General features: G+C 57.3%; 2 protein-coding genes across 2 annotated transcripts in view; one reads left to right on the forward strand and one right to left on the reverse strand.

The window, feature by feature from the left end:
• Positions 1-346: 346 nt before the first annotated feature.
• Positions 347-4,358, forward strand: BRF2 (BRF2 RNA polymerase III transcription initiation factor subunit). The gene is made up of 4 exons (XM_044225392.1): positions 347-661; positions 1,369-1,428; positions 1,888-2,209; positions 3,029-4,358. Exons 1-4 carry the CDS (start codon positions 508-510, stop codon positions 3,756-3,758), a joined length of 1,266 nt encoding a protein of 421 aa, XP_044081327.1. The 5' UTR covers positions 347-507; the 3' UTR covers positions 3,759-4,358.
• ADGRA2 (adhesion G protein-coupled receptor A2) overlaps positions 4,314-21,485 on the reverse strand; it is a 34,851-nt gene continuing 17,679 nt past the window's right edge. The window contains exons 3-19 of the mRNA XM_044225390.1: positions 16,103-16,174; positions 15,751-15,822; positions 15,488-15,559; positions 15,039-15,202; positions 14,382-14,595; positions 13,663-13,827; positions 12,880-13,078; positions 12,254-12,403; positions 11,968-12,129; positions 10,933-11,157; positions 10,533-10,749; positions 9,793-10,001; positions 8,947-9,074; positions 8,556-8,679; positions 7,952-8,097; positions 7,373-7,462; positions 4,314-7,147 (exon numbers count right to left, since the gene is read on the reverse strand). Coding sequence (XP_044081325.1) covers positions 5,890-7,147; positions 7,373-7,462; positions 7,952-8,097; positions 8,556-8,679; positions 8,947-9,074; positions 9,793-10,001; positions 10,533-10,749; positions 10,933-11,157; positions 11,968-12,129; positions 12,254-12,403; positions 12,880-13,078; positions 13,663-13,827; positions 14,382-14,595; positions 15,039-15,202; positions 15,488-15,559; positions 15,751-15,822; positions 16,103-16,174 — 3,667 coding nt within the window. The 3' untranslated portion in view covers positions 4,314-5,889. The remainder of the gene's footprint in view (positions 7,148-7,372; positions 7,463-7,951; positions 8,098-8,555; positions 8,680-8,946; positions 9,075-9,792; positions 10,002-10,532; positions 10,750-10,932; positions 11,158-11,967; positions 12,130-12,253; positions 12,404-12,879; positions 13,079-13,662; positions 13,828-14,381; positions 14,596-15,038; positions 15,203-15,487; positions 15,560-15,750; positions 15,823-16,102; positions 16,175-21,485) is intronic.

Raw genomic sequence — 21,485 nt, forward strand, 5'->3', positions numbered from 1 at the left:
ACTTGGCTGGGAAAGCCGCTCTGGAGAGTGGAGCACAATTTCCTGTTCTCTCAAGGCAGTATTCTTCCTTTTAGGCAAACTTTGTACTGTGGCCAAAATCAACATTTGTTACCAAAAAGAAATGGAGAATTCTAGGACTTCCCTGGCGTTTCAGAAAGGAGAGTTGTATGGAAACGGGAACATTTTCCTGTGTAGTGTGTCCACATAGGTAGAAGTTTCACTCAAATTCAACCTGCAAACTGACCGCAGGTACTGGGGAACGCGAAGACGGAGTCCACAGGAGGAACCTCTGTTCCTGACTCGCGTTTCTACCCGAGCCCGCAGAGAAACGGACCGGAGTGAGGCGCAGCCGGCGGACAGAACTACCTACGTGCACCGCGGTTGCTCTAGCCGGAAGAGAAGGTTGCCGCGCTTAGAAGGCTACCGTCCTGGCTCTCGCTTCTCCGCTGTTGCTGCTGTGGACGTAGGAGTGGATACCCGAAAGCTTCCGCGGCTCTGGGGTGCGAGATGCCGGGCGGAGGCCGCTGCCCGGACTGCGGGTCCACGGAGCTCGTGGAAGACTCGCACTATTCGCAGAGCCAGCTGGTGTGCTCAGACTGTGGCTGCGTGGTCACAGAGGGGGTCCTTACTACCACCTTCAGCGACGAAGGCAACCTCCGAGGTATCTGTGCCGGCCTTTCCAGGGCCGCGGGTATAACCTAGGGTGGTGAGAGATGGACGTCGGAGTGCTCTGATTCCTCCCGCGCCCTCGTCCCGTGTTCGCTGAACTACGGGAGAAAGTAACCGAGGAAGCTGCCGGAGGTCGGGGACTGCCCTTCCTCTGTTTTTCCAGCCCCTCGTACGGTATCTGGCATCTGTCTATCTGGAGAGAGAGAGAGAAGGTATAATAAACGTTGACCAAGTGAATCAGAGAAACAGAGTTCCACTCAGTTGACCTAGTCTAGGTGTGATGGAAGGATTGTGGGTCAGTTCTTTACAGATACGGGACAAATTATTACCTTCAAGTAGTCTTTAGCACTAATTGGCAAAAATATCGGGTTTTTTTCTTTGCGTTCTGAGTTCCTGGCCACTGCAGCCCTCAAAATCAGCAGTCAGGAAAATTACCTGGATTGGAGATGCAGGAGGGAGGGCAAAAAACTTGGAACACTCGAATCCACTCTAGTGCATTCTCAACCTTCTCAGTCTCTGTATTTGATACTGCTATGGACATAAAAACCGGATAGACTTTTAGCGTGCAAAAATGGGTACCTTCTGTGAGACAGGGAGCAGAGCCCAAGGATATGAATTCTCCCCGGTTTTGTGTGGTGCGAGGCCAGGGAAATGGTGAATCAAGGCTAAACAAGCTGTTTGTTGTCCATTATCTTACAGAAGTAACCTATTCCCGAAGCACAGGGGAAAATGAACAAGTTAGTCGCAGCCAACAACAAGGTGAGAATCGACCTTTTGTGATACGGTGACCTTAAAATTCTCCTGATGGTCCAGCCTACCCTCTTGCTTTTCCTGTGTTCAGCATTACTGTGTAAGGTAGAGTAGAAGAGATTGGTAATTAGAGATAAAGAATGGAGGTGGTTCTAAGAGGGTATACAGTTCTGATTCAGTATACAGTTCGGGTTTGTCAGGGCTGTGTTAGAGGTCGAGCCACACATTCCAGATCATACTTCGGCCTGGCTCTGAATCATGCCAGCCCCTGAAGAATGGTGGGTTGAAATGTGACTTTTTCCACGAATTTCTTTGTGTCTTTAGAATGACCTCACCAAGTGTCACCCTGGTCATTGTAGAAAGGTACATTATTTGTGGGTCTGGTGTCAGAGACAAGTTCAGCAAAAATTGCTAGGAGTTTCACAGTAGCACTTCAACCTCTTTGAGTCCTGCTGTTGGCTTTCTTAGGTCTCCGCCGCGTGAGAGACCTCTGCCGAGTTCTGCAGTTGCCATCGACATTTGAGGACACGGCGGTTGCCTACTACCAGCAGGCCTACCGGCACCCTGGCATCCGCGCCGCCAGGCTGCAAAAGAAGGAGGTGCTGGTTGGGTGCTGTGTCTTGATCACCTGCCGGCAGCATAACTGGCCCCTCACCATGGGAACCATCTGCGCCCTGTTGTATGCAGATCTGGATGTGTTTTCTGGCACCTACATGCAGATAGTGAAGCTCCTGGGGCTGGATGTGCCGTCTCTGTGCTTGGCAGACCTGGTGAAGACTTACTGTAGCAGGTACCTCCCCGCTGGGAAACCCTGGGATGGGATGGCTCCTTAGATCTGAATCCTTTGACCTTTGGCTATCTCTTTTTCACCAAAGCCCCTCTAAAGGGATTCGAGAAGAAAACCTATTCTCCCTCCCCTGTGCCTCATGCTAATAAGGTTAAGCCCATTTTACAGTTCTAAACTGCTGTCATTTCCAAATCCCTTTGCCCTTACTGCAGCCTAATGCTGTAGGCAAAGTAGGCGTCAGCCTCGGCCCAGGGCTGCTGAACTTTGCGCCTCTTGTATTGTGCATGACCTGCCTGACTGTATGCCAGAGCCCTGCCTTGGCAGGATCATCTGTGAAGGCAGGTGAAAGGAAGTTAGTGATGGGGCAGGAGGCAGAAGCTGAGGCTTTTTTTCCCAAGTAGCTGTGTTCTTTTCTTTTTTTCCGAAAAATAGGGGAGAAAGCAAAGGCTCTCAGTGACAAGTGGTGTTGGGTTTGCTGGGTTACTTCCTAGCTGGATGACTCTGGGCCTGTTTTTTCTAACCATAAGTGCACATAAGGGGGTATGGAGGAGATGAAAGGAGAACAATTGGAAAGCAGAATATGGCTGACAGGGATGCTAACAAATGTGAGCCTCCTTGTGGGTTCTCCTGCCCTTCACTGTACAAGCAGGACGCTCCACCTGTCTTCTCTGCACCTGTAGAAAGTCACTGCCCAGCGAGCTTGAGTATTCCAAGAGGAGAGAACAGCTTGTCCATCACGAGTGGACTGCTTTTCCTCCCTTTGGCAGAGCAGCCCCCTCCCCTATAGGCATGGAGAACAGACTCTTATTTTGGTTCTTTCAGCTTCAAACTGTTCCAAGCTTCCCCATCCGTGCCAGCCAAATATGTGGAAGACAAAGAGAAGATGCTCTCTCGAACACTGCAGTTGGTGGAGCTGGCAGATGAGACCTGGCTGGTGACCGGGAGGCATCCCTTGCCCGTCATCACTGCGGCTACTTTCCTGGCTTGGCAGTCGCTGCAGCCTTCAGAGCGTCTGAGGTGTTCCCTCGCCCGGTTTTGTAAATTGGCGAATGTGGACCTGCCCTGTCCTGCTTCCTCCCGCCTGCAGGAGCTGCTGGCTGTGCTGCTGCGGATGGCCGAGCAGCTGGCCTGGCTGCAGGTGCTGAGGCTCGACAAGCGGTCTGTGGTGAAGCACATCGGCGACCTCCTGCAGCACCGCCACACGTTGATCCGCAAGGCCTTTCGAGACGGAACGGCAGAGCTGGAAGGCGGGGGGAAGGAGCTGCAGGGACAGGATCTGGGGCCAGGGCGGGGAAAAGCAGAGGCAGCGAGTAGTTCCTTAGATCTGCCCGAGGGCAAGCGGCCAGCCAGTCCTGCCCTTCTCCTCCCACCTTGCATGTTGAAGCCCCCGAAGCGGATCTGTCCCCCACCCCCTATCTCCACGGTCACTGGCGATGAGGACATTTCTGATAGTGAAATAGAGCAGTATTTGCGTACCCCTCAGGAAATGAGGGACTTTCAAAAAGCTCAAGCTGCCAGACAGGCTGCCACAGGGGTTCCTAACCCTACCTGATGTGCATCCGAGGGAGCGCTCCCACCACTGTGGCAGCAGCTTGACCACGGGCCTGTGCAACCCGGGGGAGTGAGTGTACACAAATCCTGAGGTGGTTGGTTTTTTTTTTTTCCTCTTGTTTAAAGGAACTAAGGGACTCTGCAGTTAATTGGAACCTGGGTCCTACAGTAGAAGTTGGGAGCGATGCAGGAATAACTGGGTTGGAGAGAATCCCGTCCCTGAGAGGGATCGTCCCAAAGGGGAAGGCACACACATTCATACTGTGAGGGATGGCTTTCCTCCTGGACAGGTTGCAGGATGTCAGGCCTCCTCCTGATTTGGATCGGCTACACTGCTGCTGTAGGCCTGATGGGCCCTCCCCACTGGTGTGGCATCAGCCCTCCGAGGACGGGAACTGGGCAACTCTGGGCCCTGTGTCCATCTACAGGCATGGGTGGGTTCTTGTGTACGGGGTCATAAAATCCTGTACCTCATAACAAAAGAACCATGGGTGGACTAAAGTTACATAGCTCAAAGGGCTTTGCAAAATTTTAATATATTAAAACAAGAGGCATCTGCTAGAAAACATTCTATTGTATAAAACCCGAGCTTTTAAAAACAGGTTTTCTTTGGCACTTTTCATCCCCCTCCCTCCCTTTTCCCCAGCGTATTGCAAAAAGCTCTCCAGTGCTAAGGCATTGGCATGGTATGTAAACAGCAGCCAGCGTATGTGGAAAAATAATACGAAGCTTTTTTTTTTTGCCTTTTTTTTTTTTTGGTCTAATATTGTCTGTGCAGCAAGCATAAATAACAGGATTCATCCCAAGGTGTGTGACTTTTCTCCCCTCCCTTTTGTCTTTTGCCTTGGTGATTAGACTGGGGATGTGGACACCAAGAGGGGACCTGGACCAGGTCTGGTTTTCCTGTTCCTCTTCACCAGGCTCAGCTTTCCCTCCATATTTCATTGGGTCCTGTAGTAAGGCTGGTGATTGCTTTTTAGGTTGGGGGAAATATGGGTGCTGGTGTTGAAGAAAGTAGTGAAGGCACAGGCCCCACGGGAGCTTAAGAGATCCTACCTGCTGCCCTGGGGGATTCAGCTTGGGCTTCTATGAGGCAGGGAAAGCAGTTCAATGTTTGGGAGGTTTCTCCCTAATAAGAAGCTAGAGATCAGATTTTTGGAATGGTTCTTGCATATGGCCTCATGGAGGCAGGGAAATGCTCTTCCACAGTCCCTCTGTTGGCAGGGGGAGACTGAGGCTATGGGGTTGCCACTGAGCAGTGAAGTGCTCCTTTAGCACCACCTGCGGCCTTGTGGTGCCTCTCTTCAGAGCACTGTTTACAGGGTCAGGTTTAGGCCAGGACCGCATGGGGCTCGAAATCCAAGCACTGCTCTCCAGTTGCCTCCAATCTCTCCTGGGTGTCTGGCGGAGTCAGCAGCTCAGAACAGGGCCTCGGCTTTGTCGTAAAGCACCACCTCTTAAGCCCTGCCCTGTGCTTTGTATACCACTCCTGTGTCCCCGATTGTGCACACTTTCCCTAGAACACCATCTCCAGGGTTGCCTTTCACACTGTTCCACCTTCTCTTGCATAGTTTATCTTAAAAGTAGCACCTATGTGCCTGGCCACCTGGCTTATCTGCTAGACTGGCCCCCTCCTTGCCCTGGAAGCTGGGTCGGGGAGAGGCCCTAGGACCTAGGCACGGATGGCTGACTGTAGAGGGCAGTGAGGAGAGAACATGGTTCTCGAGCTCCCGTCTGTGTTTTCCTGATAGGGACGGCCACCAGCGAGGCAGGGTGGATGAGATGTGGGGAGGACCGAAGGAGCCCACCTGGGAGCTGTGCCTGTGTCCACCTCCCAAGCGGACAGGACCTTCCCCCACTACCCTGGACGGCACAGTCTACTGCCCAGACTAGCCTGGTCTGGGAAGGTGTGTATCCTGCTGGCAGTCCTAGGACTGTTGCTAGCCCAGAGGGACGGCCCTCTTGGCGGTGGCAGGCCTTTGGCCTGTCCTTTTCCCCAGCTTCCGGGACTAAAGCCAGTGTGGCCGGAGGAAGCCCTGGGCACCTCTCCCTCAAATCTGCTGACGTACCGCTGGACGTCTTTGAGGGTCCCCGAGAAGCCGACGTGTTCTGCAGCATCGCCCACCCCCGCCCTAGACGGTGGTCTCGCTCTTCCAGAGACCCGTCTTCATGCAGGCGCTGACCACCGCGTCCGCCGCGCCGAGGTCGTCGTACTTGGCCCCCTTGGGCGCGCCGTTGAGGCTGGCGGCGTTGAGCGGGTATGAGCGCCGCTTGCCCTCCCGCTCCGCGCTGGCTCCGCCGCTCTTGAGGTTGTCGCGACTGCAGCTGCGGCGCTGGCCCGGCCGGCCGGCCTCGGGAAGCGGCGCTGCGCTCGTGTCGCTGCCCTCCGACGGCGTGAGCATGGGCTCGCCCTCGAGCTGGAGGCCCGGGCTGTTGCGGCTGCTGCCCGGGTAGCTGTCAGACGGGCTGTTGTGCAGGCTGCCGCTCTCGCTGGACAGCAGCTCGGGCGCCCCGGCCGCCGCTCCCCCGCGCAGCACCTTGAGCCGGTTCTTGGCGCCTGCCTCCCCCGCGCGGTGCCCCTTGGCCCGACTCTTGTGCGCTCGGCGCCCATGGTGCAAGTTGTTGGGGTGGCGGGGAGCGAGGCTGCCCCGGGAGCCCATGGGCTCCGGCTCCCCTTCCCCGCGGGCGACCACCCCCACCTCGCACACCTGACTCTGGGCTAGCTGCAGGTTGGTGAGCTTGCAGGGGCCCAGGGACGGCGCGTGGCCGCTGCTGCCACTCGGGGAGGACTTGAGGGAGGCGGGGCCCTCTCCGAATACGGGGGAACCGTCCTCTGGCGCGGCGGGCACGGCCCGGGGTGAGGCTCGGGAGGCTGAGGCCTGGGGGCAGCAGGCTCGCCAGGAGGCCCTAACGTCCCGGCGCCGGGCACAATGGTGGGTGAAGACGAAGAGTCCCAGGGCGGAGGCCGCCGCCCCGTACAAGCAGCTGCACACCACCCGGGGCAGCCAGCGCTGGGACACAGCCAGAGCCCCACAGGCCCACATGGCCAGGTACAGGAAATGAGTGGTCACCAGCGCCCCCAGTTGGACGCCCGGAGAATAGAGGCCATCACCATCCTCTGGGGGCCCGGGTGTCACCACCCCAGCGCTCCCAGTTGCCAGAAGGGAACCTGAGTCATTCAGGAGGGGGCCGCTGCTCCTAAGCCTGGTGGAACCCCTCAGTTCCTCCCCTGTCTCCAGGGACACCCTGCTGGTGCCCCCCTTTGGGCTCTGTGCCAGAGGACCCCTTAAGCGCAGTCCCGCACACAGGAAATAGATCCAGGTGATCAGCAGAATCAAAGCCACCGGGATGTAGAAGGCTCCTAGGCTTGGACGCCACACCAGCCAGCAGCTGAGGAGAGACACAGGCAGTGGGTGAGGAGGGGCATGTCTGAGGTGGCTGGGTGGCTGGGGAGACAGGATGTGATGAGTGGCAAGGCAGAGACTGGCTTATGCAACATGCATGGGTTTGGGTTGGGTCACTGGCTGCGTGGGCCTGCAGGTGCCCCTGCCGTGGAGTAGAGGGCATCTGGTGTTGGGACAGATGTGTTTGGGGCAGGCAGGCCATGGCGCTCACTAGGGGCTGTGGTCCCGGTAGTTGTGGATGTTGACCGCAGCTGTGATGCCACAGATAATGAGTGGGATGCCTCCGGCGATCAGATAGAACCTGGACAGGAATGGGGTTTGGGGGTCAGAGATGGTGGGGAACCAAGGGAGTTGGAACCAGATGCTCAGAAACCTTGACTTGGGGTCTCTGTCCCATCCTCTTTCCCCTTTAAATTCTCTCAGAATTTGTTGCAGGCTCTGTAGGTTCCCAGGGGACTTGACCATGACTGTTGCAAGGGACAGAGGCCAGAATTGCTCTCTCACCCAAAACAGTACAGAAGTCAGGGTGCCACTGTGGTTCGCAGGATCCCAGGGCCCAGGGCCGTGGCCTTGTTGTCATCCCTGAAAAGCTCTGAGGACATACCCACTCCCGTGGCCCTGGGCAACCTGGCGCCACCCAAGGCTTTGCCTCTTTTCTCTTTGGAGAGTGCTCACCCAGGACCTTGGACCCGCCCTGCCTCCAGCCTGGGAAAACAGATGGTGCTGTCCTTCCCCTGGCCTGGCCTCGGAGCCCTTCACCCTTGCAAAGCTGACTGCTGGAGGCAAGTACCGGAGCATGGGGCGGGGCGCAGGTGGAGCCAAGTCCCCTTCTTGTGGAGGGGGTGCTCTCCAGGTGAGCTCCTTGTGGAGGACACGGGCCTTCACGCCCATCCAGAGCAGTGTGGACAATGAAGAGTAGTGCAGAGTGATGCCCACCTGCAGGGTCAAGCCAGAGAGGCTGGGGGACCAGGCTGCTACTGCTGAAGCCACCCCAGAGCCCCAGTCCCCAGGATTATTCTCCCACTCCTCCCACAGTCCCACCCCCAGCTCCACCCTGACCCTCCAAAGGTTCTGCCCCTGCTGTCACCCTCCTTCCACCCCATGCTCCTCTTCCACTGGGGAGACTTTTCACAACCCTGCTGTTGGTGTCTGCCTTGTTCTTGACCTCTCCTCCACTGCAGATCCCCGCCCTCCACTTTGAAGACCCATCTCGTAGTTTCTCTACTTCTTACCACCCCTATGCCCATGGCTCCCACCCCCAGCAAGGCTGCACACAACAGTGGAGCTGGGGCCTATCAGCATGAGACCTCATTTTTCCCCCTGCACCTCCCAACTCTGTGCCATCACTCATCTTGGAGCGCTCCCCACCCCCCACCCTAGCCCCTTCTGCTTACTGCCTGGCAGACCATGTGGTAGTTGGTGAGTGTGATGCCTCCTGCAAAGACGGCGGAAGTCATGGCCATGTGGAAGCACAAGTTCAGCAGCATGTGCCAGCCCTTCCGGGACACATGGATGGAGCTGCCGTAGAAACAGTCTTTAATTAATGGGCCACCCACCCAAGGTCAGGCCCGTGGGGTCTCAAGGCCATTGGGAGAGCAAAGGGGGAAAGCAGATATCTGTGTGCATGCACGTTTGTGAATGTGATCAAGGCCCGAGGGCAGGGAGGGCTTAACCCTTCGAAAGAGCCTGCAAACATCATGGAGACCCACTTGGGGAAGGGACACTGGCCAGTACTCAGACCCACAGCCTCCCCTCCGCATCTTCCCTTCCTTCAGGAGCTCCCACCTGTGGTTGAGGATGTAGGTGATGATGGTGGAAAAGAGGCAGAGCAGAAGCAGGGCCGTGCAGGGGTACACGACGGGATGCAGCCCTGCCCCAGAGCCCCCCACTGCCCTGGGGAAGGCACTCAGCTCCTGGAAAGAGCAGGAAAGAGGAAGTATTAGGAAGCAAGGGGTAGGGGCCACCTCGTGGAGTCCTGGCCAGTCCCCCAGACCATTTTTCTTCAAGCTCAGTCAGCTTTGGCCCCTCTTCCATCCAGGTGGGTAAACACTAAGTGCTGAGACTGCACTCTTGGAAGTCAGTGCCAGGTAGTGTTCGTCATCTACCGCCAGCCAGTTCCACCCTCGTCTCTTGCCCCTCTGGGGACCTCTCTCAGCCTAAAAACCAGAGATGATGAAAGAGGGGGAGGTTTCTGTCTATAATTCAGGTGCATGCCTGCTCAGGATCTGGGAGAGTGGGGTGCGAAATGTGGTGAGGGAGAGGGACCTGGAGAGGAGTGAGCGAGGAGGGTGACCAGAAAGGAGAAATGTTCCCAGATTTTTTTCCCCCTTTAACAGTCTGGGTCTCAGAGAGTACAGATGTGAAGACCAGGCTGGGGAGTTCCAGATCCATCTCTCGGGATGAATGGAGGCAGGACCTGTCTCCTGAAAGATGAAAAGGTGTGGGAGAGGACCAGAGGGGCATTTCCCCATGAATTCCACAGTCATGAGGCCCGATGAGGTGGTTCTGCTTTCTGTAGTTCTCTGGGGGCCCTAGGTGATCAGAATACCCCCACCCTCACCCCTACCCCATCCTCCCCCTCCAATTCCCCAGTCTCGGTCCTCTCGAGCTCCCGCCCCCCATCCCACTCACCATGAGCACGGCCACATTGCCCAGGTGCTGGCAGTGCAGGGAGCTGACATTGGGCTGGCTGGAGCGGAGCTGGCAGCCCTCGGAGCTCCAACCCCCGGGGCCCCCAGGCCCATCCTGGCTCCACCAAGCTGCCACAGGCTCAGCCCCCTCAGCCCAATGCCGAAGCGAAATGGCCACTGGCTCGGTCAGGTTGCCCACACCGCAGCCACCTGCAGGGGAGAAGGAAGTCCACCCAGGTAGAACAAGGCCGTGAGGAGGTGAGGCGGCTCGTCCTACAGCAACAGCAAGACAGCAACGGCAGAGCTGCACGAAACCCGTGGGTGGGGCAGGGTGTGGGCTGGGCTTGGGAGGTACCAGGGAGACCCAGGAATGAATCAAAAAGCACTGGGAGGTGACCCATTCTAAATGCCAAATGAGCCATGGCTGGGGACAGGGAGAGAAAGGTAGAAGGTAATACTGAGGGAGAGGGAGGGAGAAAAAGGTGAAGAGAGAACCCTTTTGGAATTTGACAAATCTGGGATATAAATTCCAATGTCTTCCAGAGTCCTTCTCTAGCAATCCCTTCCTTGAGAGGATGTCTCTGTCCCTTATCCTCCTGCGAAATGATCAGGAGCCACTGTCCTTGTCCACCTCCCTCAGGGCCTTAGGGGACGCTGTGGGTGAGGGAAGGGCAGGTGGCAGGGGCCCCAGGCAGACATTTGGGAGCACTCCATGCAGCACAGGGGAGTTCAGTCCCTTACTGGTTCCTGCAAAGATGACAGGGGTGGCCACACCACGCCTCTTGCCAGGCCCAGCAGCTCCAGGGCGGGAGGTGTTGCCGTGGCTGCGGAAGAGGCGGCCATTTCGGAAGACCAGCAGTTGCAGGGTGCAGTCTGGGGGGACAGGGGGAGCCAGGGCAGCCGGAAGGGACGAGAACAGACTGGGCGGCAGCTGGATGGAGGCCAGGGCCACGCTGTTCTGGGGGGACATCGGAGTTCCTCAGAGACATCTGGGAACCCCTAGGACTCTGAGGCCTTCCAGCCCTCTCCTCCCCCCTCCCCTGAACCTCTTTTCTGGATCTGCTTCCACTCACCCCACCCACCCCCACCAGGCACCTGCATCAAAGCTCAACCACCCCCTCGGCCGTTCCCCAGTGCCCACCTTGATGTGGAAAGACGACAGAGAAATGCTGGGTCTCCCTGTGGTACAGCGGAAGCGGAGCTGCTGATCAGCCAGGGGCTCAGGCTCCAGTGAGGGGTTCTGGCCAGGGCCCCCGGGCCGCATGCCCGGCACCCCTGCCTCCCTTCTCTGGAAGGCTGTGCAGGTCAGCCCCACGTAGCCATGTGGCTTGATGAGATAGGCCTCCAGTGCCACATTCCTTGAGTTCTAGGGACAGGGAGCTTGTCAGCCCCCTCCTCATCTGAGATACAGCAGCTCTCTCTGGGCCTCCTGCCTGCCACTGCCCAGCCCCTCTCAGATTCACTCAGGCTGGGCACCCCCTACACCTTAGTCCTGACTGGCTTCTCAAGGCCTGGCAGTGTGACGTGTGCTGTGGGGTCTCCCCAGCCCCTGGATGGCACCCTCCTGAGACCCTTCCTCGCCTTGCACCCTACCTTGTACCTTGCTTGCCCCTTAGTTCTGCCACCCTGGCCAAGCCGCAGAGCAGGGTCCCATCCAACCTTACACCGCCCAGGGTACCTAGCGTGGGCTCTTACATGGCCAAGATGCCCTGCGGCGGTTTTTAATCGGTTCACAGCCCACCACAGGCAATGTCACCCTCTTCTTAGGGAGCAGGAGTCTCTGTGACTCCACATTGCATCACAGGGCTGTGGCCCCGCTTCCAAGCCTCCTCTTACTCATGCCTTGGGCTCCTTTTCCTCTTCCTCCCCTTTATTTCCATTGGGCTAGTGTTACAGCTCCAGGTCCCCACCATGAAGTCTTGCACAACTCCTCCCTGTCATCAGCCCCCTTCCTCCCCTCTGCACTGCTGTGGACAACTCTGAATCGGATTCCACACACCGGTCAGGCTCGGAATTCTTGCCAGCTGGGCCCATGGCAGGTGCATACTTGGAGGACTCGCTGCCCGAAGACAGGAGTGTTTCTCTCCTGGCAGGCAAGGGCTGGCCCCGATTGCCTCTAAGTTCCCTCCCAGGGCTAGGCTCCCCAAGAAGCTCCCTCCCAGCTGACCCACATTACCACGGAGATGTGCTGGGCGTGGGGGCTGAGGGCAGCCCCCCCAATGCGCTCCAGGGCGCCCACGATGCCACTGCAGGCCTTGTCCTCGCGCTGGGCCAACCACAGCAGGTGCTCATCCACCAGCATCAGATTGCTGGCCATGTCCACCATCACTTCCACCAGCTGGCAGGGGGCAGAGAGTCACTGAGGGCAGGAGCAAGGTCTGGGGCCTGGAGGCTGGGGCACAAGAGGCTTGAGCAAATGGGGACTGGTTTCCAGGGACCCCAGAAGTCAGGTTGAATCTCACCTCTTTGATCTGGTCGACGTAACCCAGAAATTTCTGGATCATCTGAGCCACATAGACAACATCCATCATGTCAGAGAAGCTGGCTGCCTCGGCTGTGTACACTCGAAGCTGGTGAGCCAGGGTCAGCGCGTTGGAGGCATTGATGGGCATCTGGGAAGATTGAAGGAAGAAAGGAGATGGTCCCGTTCTGCTTCTTCTCCCCCAGAACTGCCCCTAGAGGGCCCCCTTGTCTGTGCTGATGCTCAGGGCCGCAGCGCCTGGGGAGAAGGATCTGGCCCACCAGCTGGGTCTGATCAAGACAGGAGGCACATGTAAGGAATGGACTCATCAGGACTTAGGGCCGCCCACTTCTAACACCACCGCCTAAGGATAATGGGACAGCCTCACGCTGTCCTTGTTTTCCCCCTTCAGGCCGCCCTGGCTGTGTTTGAGAATAAAGATGCTTGGGGTGACCCTGGAGGGGATCTGAATGACCTCGAAGGAGAAAAGCTAGCTGAGAGCCCCTCACTGCTCACGCCCACAGCAAGGAGGAGCAGCAGAGCCACAGCCATGAGGGGGCTCCCCTTCCCAACCCCCAGAACCAGAGCTGACGGGTGTCCCCTGCCCCTCTCCTCTCCTGGCCTCACCAGCACGAAGGTGTAGAGCACCCGGGTGATGTCGTTGGTGTACAGACAATGGGAGTAGTCCCCTGGCTCCCAGCGGCCAGCTCGGTCACACCGGCGGGAGGCTCGGGTGCCTGGGGCACCCCCACTCAGGGGCACCGAGGTGAAGGGGTACTGTAGGCAGGACTGGTAGGCTGTGATGCCAGCCAGAGTTCGAGGCCACCTGGGGGCAGACGTGGGAGGTTTCTGATCCCCAGGCTCCTCAGAGCAAGGCTCCCTCCTCTGCCCTTAGACCTGGGATGCTGAACCTCTTTAGGACCTGGGGGGTGGATTCAGAGAGAGAGTTCGGACTGGCCTTGGAGGGGCTCCTGAGCTCTACCTTCTCTCTGAGTCCATGTTTGCTCAGACATGGAGCCCTGACTTCAAGCTCCTTACCCTTTCTGGGCCTGAGTGTTCTCAGCTGTCCATGGGGAAGATAGTACCTGCCCTTCCTCATGGAGACGCCCAGGGGTATATTAAAATCTGATGTTCCTTGTGGGCGAATTTCATAAACTATTAATGCAAGGAAATAAGACAAAGAAACAAACAAAACCCACCCAAACTTTTTGTTCTGCACAGCGCATGTCAGATGGGGTTTTATACAAAAAGATAAGGTCTCTGTGAAAACAACAGCGGGACAGTGGAGCTGCGGACTTAGAGCGGATGGGGAGCCCCGCCCCCGCCCCGTGTTCTCCGACGCGCGGGGGGGGGGTGCGGGGGGGGTGCGGGGGGGGTGGAGGGGGGCCGGGGCGGCAGAAGGCACCGCACCTGAAGTCCCCGCGGTTGTTGGCGACTCGCTCAGCAGGGCAGTAGGAGGCGGAGGTCTCCAGCACCACAATCTCCACCTTCTTGCTGGCGTTGCCCTGTGCCGTGGACACGGAGCACTCCCACTCCCCTGACGCCCACACGCCGATGTGAGACAGGGTCAGCTCGCTGCGGGCGGGCGGGCGGTGGGCTGGCTGCGAGGCACTCTCGGTGGCCGCGCCACCCTCGCTAAGCGCCCTGACTCCATCCCCCCGGGGCCCCTGATTGAGGGCCTGCGGGGCAGGGCTTCAGGGTTCCGTCCTCTTTAACGGAGAGGGATGCAAGCACACACTCCCTCAATTCCGACTGGCCTTATGGTACGGTCTTCCTGAGCTTCCATTTCCCCACCTTTCTCACGGAGCTACTAAAACCTCCCCTGCAAGTCTATCGGAGAGACTCGGTCCCACAGTGGAGCTGAGAGTCACTGCATACATTGTGGAAGCGCCAGAGAAACCTCAGGTATCATCCTTGTTTTTTTCCTATCAGGCGCTGAGTCTCTATCCCCTAGCCAGACCATTTACGACTCAGCCCAGGGTTTCCAGAAACCCACCCGCGCACTCTCAGGTACATGAGCATGCTCTCCAGCCCGAGTCGGAGCAGGGCTCCTTTGGGGAGCTGGGCGATGGGCACGGTGGCCTCCCCCACCCCCACCTTGGGCTGGGAAGGGGCAGAAGGGCTGGTACCTGGTGATGAAGGTGCAGTCGTGGATGAGGCTCTCTGCCAGGAGGATGCCCGCCTGCTCGTCGCCTTCCAGGGGGGCCCGGTTGTGGTACCAACGGATGCGAGTGTCATTGCCCAGGTAGCTGGCGGAGCACTGGAAGGGCAGCCGGTCACCCTGGAACACGACTTGGCGCAGGGATGGGATGAGGTGGTGCGTGTGCAGCTCCAGGGCCCCTTCTGTGGGAGGAGACATGGTGGGGGGGAGCATCAGGCACAGGGTGGGACAGGCCAGCCTGGGCAGGGCCAGGCCCCATCTGACGGGAGCTCCCCTTGAGCTAGGGAAGAAAGGGTGCAGGAGAAAGCCTCTGGAAGTGAGAGCACAAGAGAGGAACAGGTGGGCTTTGGATGAGCAGATCAAAGTGCTCCTTTCCAGGGCACACTTGTCACCCCAAGAGGGGGACCGATGAAAACATAAGCAAAGCAGCTGCCCCCAAAGAAAGTCTAGGAGCACTGGTGGCTGGAGAAGGAGCCCTGAGGAATCTGAGGGAGAGGAAGCATGCCCTGGAGAAGGTGCCCACCACCCCATAACACTTAAGGCAAAGGGAGCCTGGAACCAGCGGGGGCCCTTCTGGAGTGCTTCTGCACCAAGGGACAGGTGTGCAGGGGGAGGCTGTGCTCACCGCAGCGCAGCTGGGCCTCCTGGAGACCCCCCAGGGCCTGGGCATGTAGGGCACTGGGGTAGGCACAGAGGGTGCGCTCGGAGAGCTGCAGGGAGCGATTCCGGGCCCAGGACAGCAGCCAGCGGAGGCGACAGTCACATGTCAGGTACTCAGTGCCAAGATCACTGCAGAATGGGGAGAGGAGCCACAGAGTAGAGCAAGGGAGTGTGGATTCTGGGGAACTGGGGGGATGGAGCCCTGGGAGAGACTGAGGCTGGAAGGGGCACATTCGGGGTACGTGTGCACCACCAGCCTAGCCATAGTGGGAAGGCAAATATGGCGGTGTCAGCCATCGCCGGTCCCACCTACTCATAAGGTCGGGCGCCGTGGTCATGATGCTCAGGTGTGTCCTTCCTGGACAGAGAAAGGATGTAGGGCTCTGAGTCCTTGGGCTGGGAACAGATACTCACACCACCTTAAGGGCTGGCAACTCATCAAAGACCCCAGGTTGCACACTGGAGAAGATGTTTCCAGATATGTTTCTGTAGGGGATAGGGGAGAGGGAGCCAGGATCTTAGGGTCTTCCTGGGCCAGAGGAGGGAGTAGTGAGTGAAGGGAATGCGGGGGGTGGGGAGGGTGGCTATGAGGGTCTGGTGCTGCCTCCTTCCTCCCAACCCCTCCTTTGGGGTGAGCCGTCCCTTCCCTTCCTCCCCACTAATGGCCCCTCACTCACAGACGGAGAAGCCTGGGGAGGCCTTGGAAGGTCTCAGACGTGAGACAGCCAATCCGGTTGTTGGAGAGATCTCTAGGGGGACACACACGATGTCAGCAAGCTGGCCACACAGGAGCACACAGACCCACTTGTGCGGGACACACGTGTGTGGCCGGGGCTTATGTGGGGATCAGGAAGAACAAGGAGATGGGCTTTAAGTGTCTCCCCCTTCTGCCCTCCCCCATACACTGTGTGGGGAGAGAGGTGCTGTGAATGGGGAGACAAGAAGGAACAGTTGATCATGGGATCCAGGGGACCATCTCCAAGGATGGGGAGGGCTGGGAGGGCTTGGGAAGCCAGACATGCCACTCACAAACGCTTCAGCTCCCCCAGGCCCAGGAAGGCACCAGGCTGCACCGTGCTGATGACGTTGTTCCTCAGGTCCCTGTGGGAGGCAAGTGGGGGCCCTCACAGCTCTCCCGCTCTGGGGGCCACACGCTCCGCTGGGATGGGGAAGCCTCATTTTTATCAGCAGTGTTGGCAACTGGATTTTCTTCTAAATGTCCTCAGCCCTCGTGAGGAGGTTGGATGAAGGACCTGACCTCTCACATAGGTGTCTACTTGCCGCACCTCCCCTCCCCCCACTACCATCAAGGGGTGCTGGTCAAAAAGATGTCAGGAAGAGGGGCGCCTGGGTGGCTCAGTGGGTTAAGCCGCTGCCTTCGGCTCAGGTCATGATCTCAGGATCCTGGGATCGAGTCCCGCATCGGGCTCTCTGCTCAGCGGGGAGCCTGCTTCCTCCTCTCTCTCTGCCTGCCTCTCTGCCTACTTGTGATCTGTCAAATAAATAAATAAAATCTTTAAAAAAAAAAAAAGCTTATTTAAAAAAAAAAAAAAAAAGATGTCAGGAAGAATAGAGAAGCCAAGAGATGGGATGGGAACCCCTGGGATGAGGAAGCAGAACATGGTGGAAACAAGGATTGGAGCCAGCACTGAACTAGGAGCCGGGAGGCCTTGGCCATGTTGCTCCAATCTGAGGCGCCAAGGATCACAGGGGCTGCTATGAGAGCCATTTGAAAATGGGTGCTAGGGGCACCTGGGTGGCTCAGTGGGTTAAAGTCTCTGCCTTCCGCTCAGATCATGATCCCAGGGTGCTGGGATCAAGCCCAGCATTGGGCTCTCTGCTCAGTGGGGAGCCTGCTTCCTTTCCACTCTCTGTCTGCCTCTCTGCCTACTTGTGATCTCTGTCAACTAAATAAATAAAATCTTTTAAAAAAAGAAAAGAAAATGGGTGCTAAAGTCTTTTTTTTTTTTTTTTTAAGTCTTTTGTAAATTACTCTATAAAGGTAAGACCTTCTGGAGTCTGGCATTGGGGGGTGGTATTTCCACGTGTTGATCTCTCCATCCAACCGGTGAAGAGACACAGCATGAAGCTGATGACCGCCTGGAGGCCCATCCCGGCCTCTGACTCCAGGGCAGAACTATAAATCTTCCCCACCCCCACGGCGGCCACTCATTCTTCAGATGAGGAAGGCAAGGCTGGGGACGGGTAGGCAAGCCTTGTTCACCTGCCTTGCCCCCAGGTCTCCCAGGAGCCCGCAGTGCTGAGGGAAGGCGGCGAGGGAAACGAAGTCTCTAGGCTGAGCTCCAGTAGGTCCAGACAGAAGAAGGTGGTGCCCCTCCAGGGCTCCATGGGGCCAAGCTCCCCCCCAACACACACCCAGGAATGAGGTGCAGGAGAGGCATCAGGCCAGCTTCTGTCCCAGCATCCCGGTGCTCAAAGCCACCACATGACCAGACAGCAGCCCTCCTCTCTTTCACCCTCCTCCCCTGCAGTGGCGGTGGCAGTGGGGTTGGGGGTGGGGCAGAGCCGAAGGGGTGTCCACCTGGCCCCAGCTCAAAACCAGGCTGGCAGCTCTCTGGGCCACAGGTGAGTGTTGGCCCACTGGCTCCCCTCCCGTCCTCTGCCTTCTGAGCACAGCCACCGGCAACTCACTCACCCCCTACTCAAGGTCCACCTGAGTCTCTCCTGAGCCCAACCAGCACGACTGCAGCCCCACAGGGCAATGCAGCAGGAAGCCTCACTGCTCAGCCAGCCTGCCTGCCCTCCTGGGACCCTGGGATGTTGGCTGCAGCCTCCTGGCTTGGCTCTGCTCTCCACCTGGGGGCTTAGGAGGCAGAGCGCAGGGGTGGGGGGTTCCTGAGTAACCAACCTGTTGCAAAGAACCTGTACAGTAAAGAGGAGATTGACGGATATCTGTGGTCCACCTGTTTTCCAAGGCCCTGCGACCCTCCAGCCCAGGCTGGCACCCTGGGCACTTGGCCTTGCCTGCTAAAGTCTCAGGGATATCTCTGGATCCTGGGAAGGAGGGGGTTAAGTAGCCACTCCCAGCTCTGGGAGAGGAAATGGGTGTCCAGGACAGGGAGGTGCCATCCCACCAGGGGGCCTGTTTTCGCAAAGCCAGTCTCAGCTGGGGACAAAAACACCCTGAGAGAGAGAAATGAAACACCCTCATACTAAGGAGTTGGTCTCCATAATCCTGAGTCCCTTGAAAAGAAGCCAACAGAAGGGGCCAGCTCCCTAGAGAAGGGATGGCTTCCATACCCAGGCTCACTGGTGGTGCACCACCAGCAGGGAATGTGCAAGAAGGAAGAAGAACCTCGATGCTCATGCAGCATGGAGACTGGAGATGGACGGGGTTGGTGGGGGTTGGGGGGAAGCGCCCAGCCTGCTCTGGGTTGCCCCTCCCGCCAGCAGCCCCCTTTTGGTTCCCCACTCTCACAGCACCCTCCTCTGGTGCTGTTCCAGCATGTGCCCCCTGGCCCCGTTGGGGTCTGGCCATTCTCAGGGCTCTGCCTCCCACCCCCACGCGGGGGAGGGCAGAGGGAAACACATTCCTCATTGTGTCACTTCCCTTCATGGGCTGCCAAGGGGCTGAGGCCGCAGCCCCCCGCCCCTTCCCTCTCCACTAGCTGTGTTTATTCTCATTTCCTCCCAGGCCCCCCTTGAGAACCTCCACCCGCCTGCCCCACTGATGCTCTGCAGATGGGAGCAAGGCGGCCACTTGGGCCCCAGCCCCTTCCTGCCCTGGATTTCCTGCAGCCCAGAGCCACGCCGGGGCCCTCTGAGAGGGAAGCTGCCACTAAGCATTGGCATGCCTGCCCCCTTGCCTCCCGCCCACAAAGTGGCTTCAGGGGTGACCCAGGCAGTGCCCAGATGGGCCAGTCCTGGAGTCTTCTCCTGAGGGGTACAGGCCAGGGGCTGCTGACTGGGCTGAGCTCTCAAAGCCTGATGATGGGGTCCTGGTCCCTAAGGTAGGGGGAAGCCGGTCTGGGCCAAACCCTCCCTAGCAGCAGGAGGAAATGCTATCCTAGAGCTTGGATTTTTTTCTTTTCTTTTCTTCTTCTTCTTCTTCTTCTTCTTTTTTTTTTTTTTTTTTTTTGGACCAGTAAGGTCCCTATAGGTTGGTGCTTCTTGCTATGGACTCCTGTCTCAGAAAAATGCACTCTACCCAACACTGTGTCCATGATTTCAAGGGGCCTGTGGAACCCAGGAGATGCATCCCTGCCCTAGATTGTCTAACCTGATCCCTTCACTTCGTTTTGTTTTTTTTTTTTAAGATTTAAAAAAATTTTTTAAGGAAGTTCTGTACCCAGTGTGGGGCTCGAACTCACAGCTCCAAGATCAAGAGCTGCACATTCCACTACTTGGGCCATCCAGGTGCCCCAAGATCCCTCCATTTTTTAGGTGAGGTCATGAGGGCAAACAGATGTCTCAGTGATGTGGAATCTCTCCTCTTCTCCCTGCTCCCACAGAGCCCAGGTCTTGGAAGCTGGGAAAGGTGTGGTGTGTGGACAGAGCATCCCCTCCCCACCACCCGTCTCCCAACCCGGAGCAGGGTACCCTGACTCAAGGTCCCTCTCCCAGTATCTAGGACAGTGTGGAAGGGAGGGACTCTATGGCAGAAGGCGGGGCGGTGGGGAGGGGTGTTGGGGGGTATTGGGGGGTGTTGGAAGGGTGGCGGGGTGGGGGGTGTTCCTGAGAGCAAATCATACCCTCCATCCTTCTTGGGAAAGCTGAGCTCAGGAAGCCGAGTGTAAGACGGAGTGTGTCAGCCCAAGGTTAATAAAGTGTCCTTCATAAAGACTGAAAACTTCTGCTATCTGAAGGACACCATCCAGAAAGTGAAAAGCAACCCAAGGAATGAGAGAAAACGTTTGCAAATCATATAACCAATAAGTGACTCCCATCTAGAATATACAAAGAACTCTTCCAACTCAATAATAAAAGGACAAACAAGCTTGGAAAAAAAAATGGGCAAAGGATATCCATAAACATTTCTTCCAAGAGCAGATACAAATGACCAAACAATGCACGAAAAGATGGTAGACACCATTAGTCATCAGGGAAATGCAAAGTGAAACCACAGTGATATCCCCTCACAGGCGCTAAGACGGTGATCAGAGAAAAACGGGCCACAGCATGAGTTAATGAGGGTGTGGAAAGACTGGACCCCTTCTCCATTACTGGTGTAAAATGGTGCAGCCACCATGAAAACCAGTTTGGCAGAGTTATTCCAAGGGACCCAGCAACTGCGTGCCCAGGAACATATCCAGGAGAAACGAGGGAACAGGCGCATGAAAACCAGAACAGGAATGGTCGCAGCCCCAACGTGGAAACTTCCCGAGCGCCTGTCACCTGATAACGCATTTGTGCTCTATTTGCACAACAGACTTTTATGGAATGAACTGCTGATCTGTGCTATAATCTGGATGGAGCTTGAAACCATTACGCTAAGTGAAAGAAGGCCAGTTATAAAAGATTACATATGATGTGATTCCATTTAGATGAAATGTCCACAAGAGGCAAATCTATAGAGGCAGAGAGATTAGTGGTTGCTTAGGGCTGAGTAGGAGGGGGAGCGGGGAGTGGCTGCGGCCCATGCCCGGTTGCCTTCCGACATGATGAAAACGTTCTAAAATTAGACGGTGATGGCCACAGGACTGTGTAAATACAGTTGGAGCCGTCGGAGGGCATGCTCTAAGTGGGTGGATGTTCTGGGATGTTAATTCCATCCCACGAAAGCTGTTAAAGAGTTGAGTTTGCACGCCAGAGTGAGCACGTGTGAGGGTGAGCCCCGTACCACGCCTGGACAGGGTGGGGTGGCCCCAAGTCAGCTCCCTCCGGCCCCCCCAGACCTCCCTGCTTGTGGGTTCAGAAACCAAATTATAGGTTTGGAGGCCGCAGAGCAGCTTTCCCTGGGCCCTCCAGGACTTCCAAGCCGGCCAGACCCCCGCGCAGGTACGGAGGGTGTGGGAGAGGATGTGGCTGGAGAAAACCGAGATGGTCCTACCCCTGGCCGGGCCCCTCTGGTCTCCGATATCAGGTATTAATTCAGCAACAGGTATTTAATAAATACCAACAGGTATTTATTCAGCACGTACAGAATGCCAGGCACTGGGGCTACAAGCGTGGACACAAGGTCTGTCCCCAAGCCCACAAACCTCCCTTCCCAGCCCTCGGCGGCTCCCAGCGTCAGCAGCCTCTCTTCTGCATTCTTCCCTAGTGCGAGCCGGGTGGGAAGGGGCGGAGGATGGGGCCGGGCGGCCGTGCTCACAGCCCCGCCCATAGATTAATGGAAACCACCTGGCGGGTGAGAAGCACTCCACCCCCAAAACCCCCCTCCCTTGCCATCATTCCCATGAGCATCTGCTTCTAATGAGTGCCCCAGCACCGCTGCATACCAGCCCCCGGG

This window comes from Neovison vison, chromosome 11 (assembly GCF_020171115.1).
Source record: "Neovison vison isolate M4711 chromosome 11, ASM_NN_V1, whole genome shotgun sequence".
Classification (NCBI taxonomy): Eukaryota; Metazoa; Chordata; class Mammalia; order Carnivora; family Mustelidae; genus Neogale; species Neogale vison.

Excerpts from the sequence above, each read along its gene's own strand:
- BRF2 (XM_044225392.1), top strand. The coding sequence starts at position 508 with ATGCCGGGCGGAGGCCGCTGCCCGGACTGCGGGTCCACGGAGCTCGTG. Across the intron at positions 662-1,368 it reads CGACGAAGGCAACCTCCGAG|AAGTAACCTATTCCCGAAGC; the intron begins GTATCTGTGCCG and ends ATTATCTTACAG. Across the intron at positions 1,429-1,887 it reads TAGTCGCAGCCAACAACAAG|GTCTCCGCCGCGTGAGAGAC; the intron begins GTGAGAATCGAC and ends TGGCTTTCTTAG.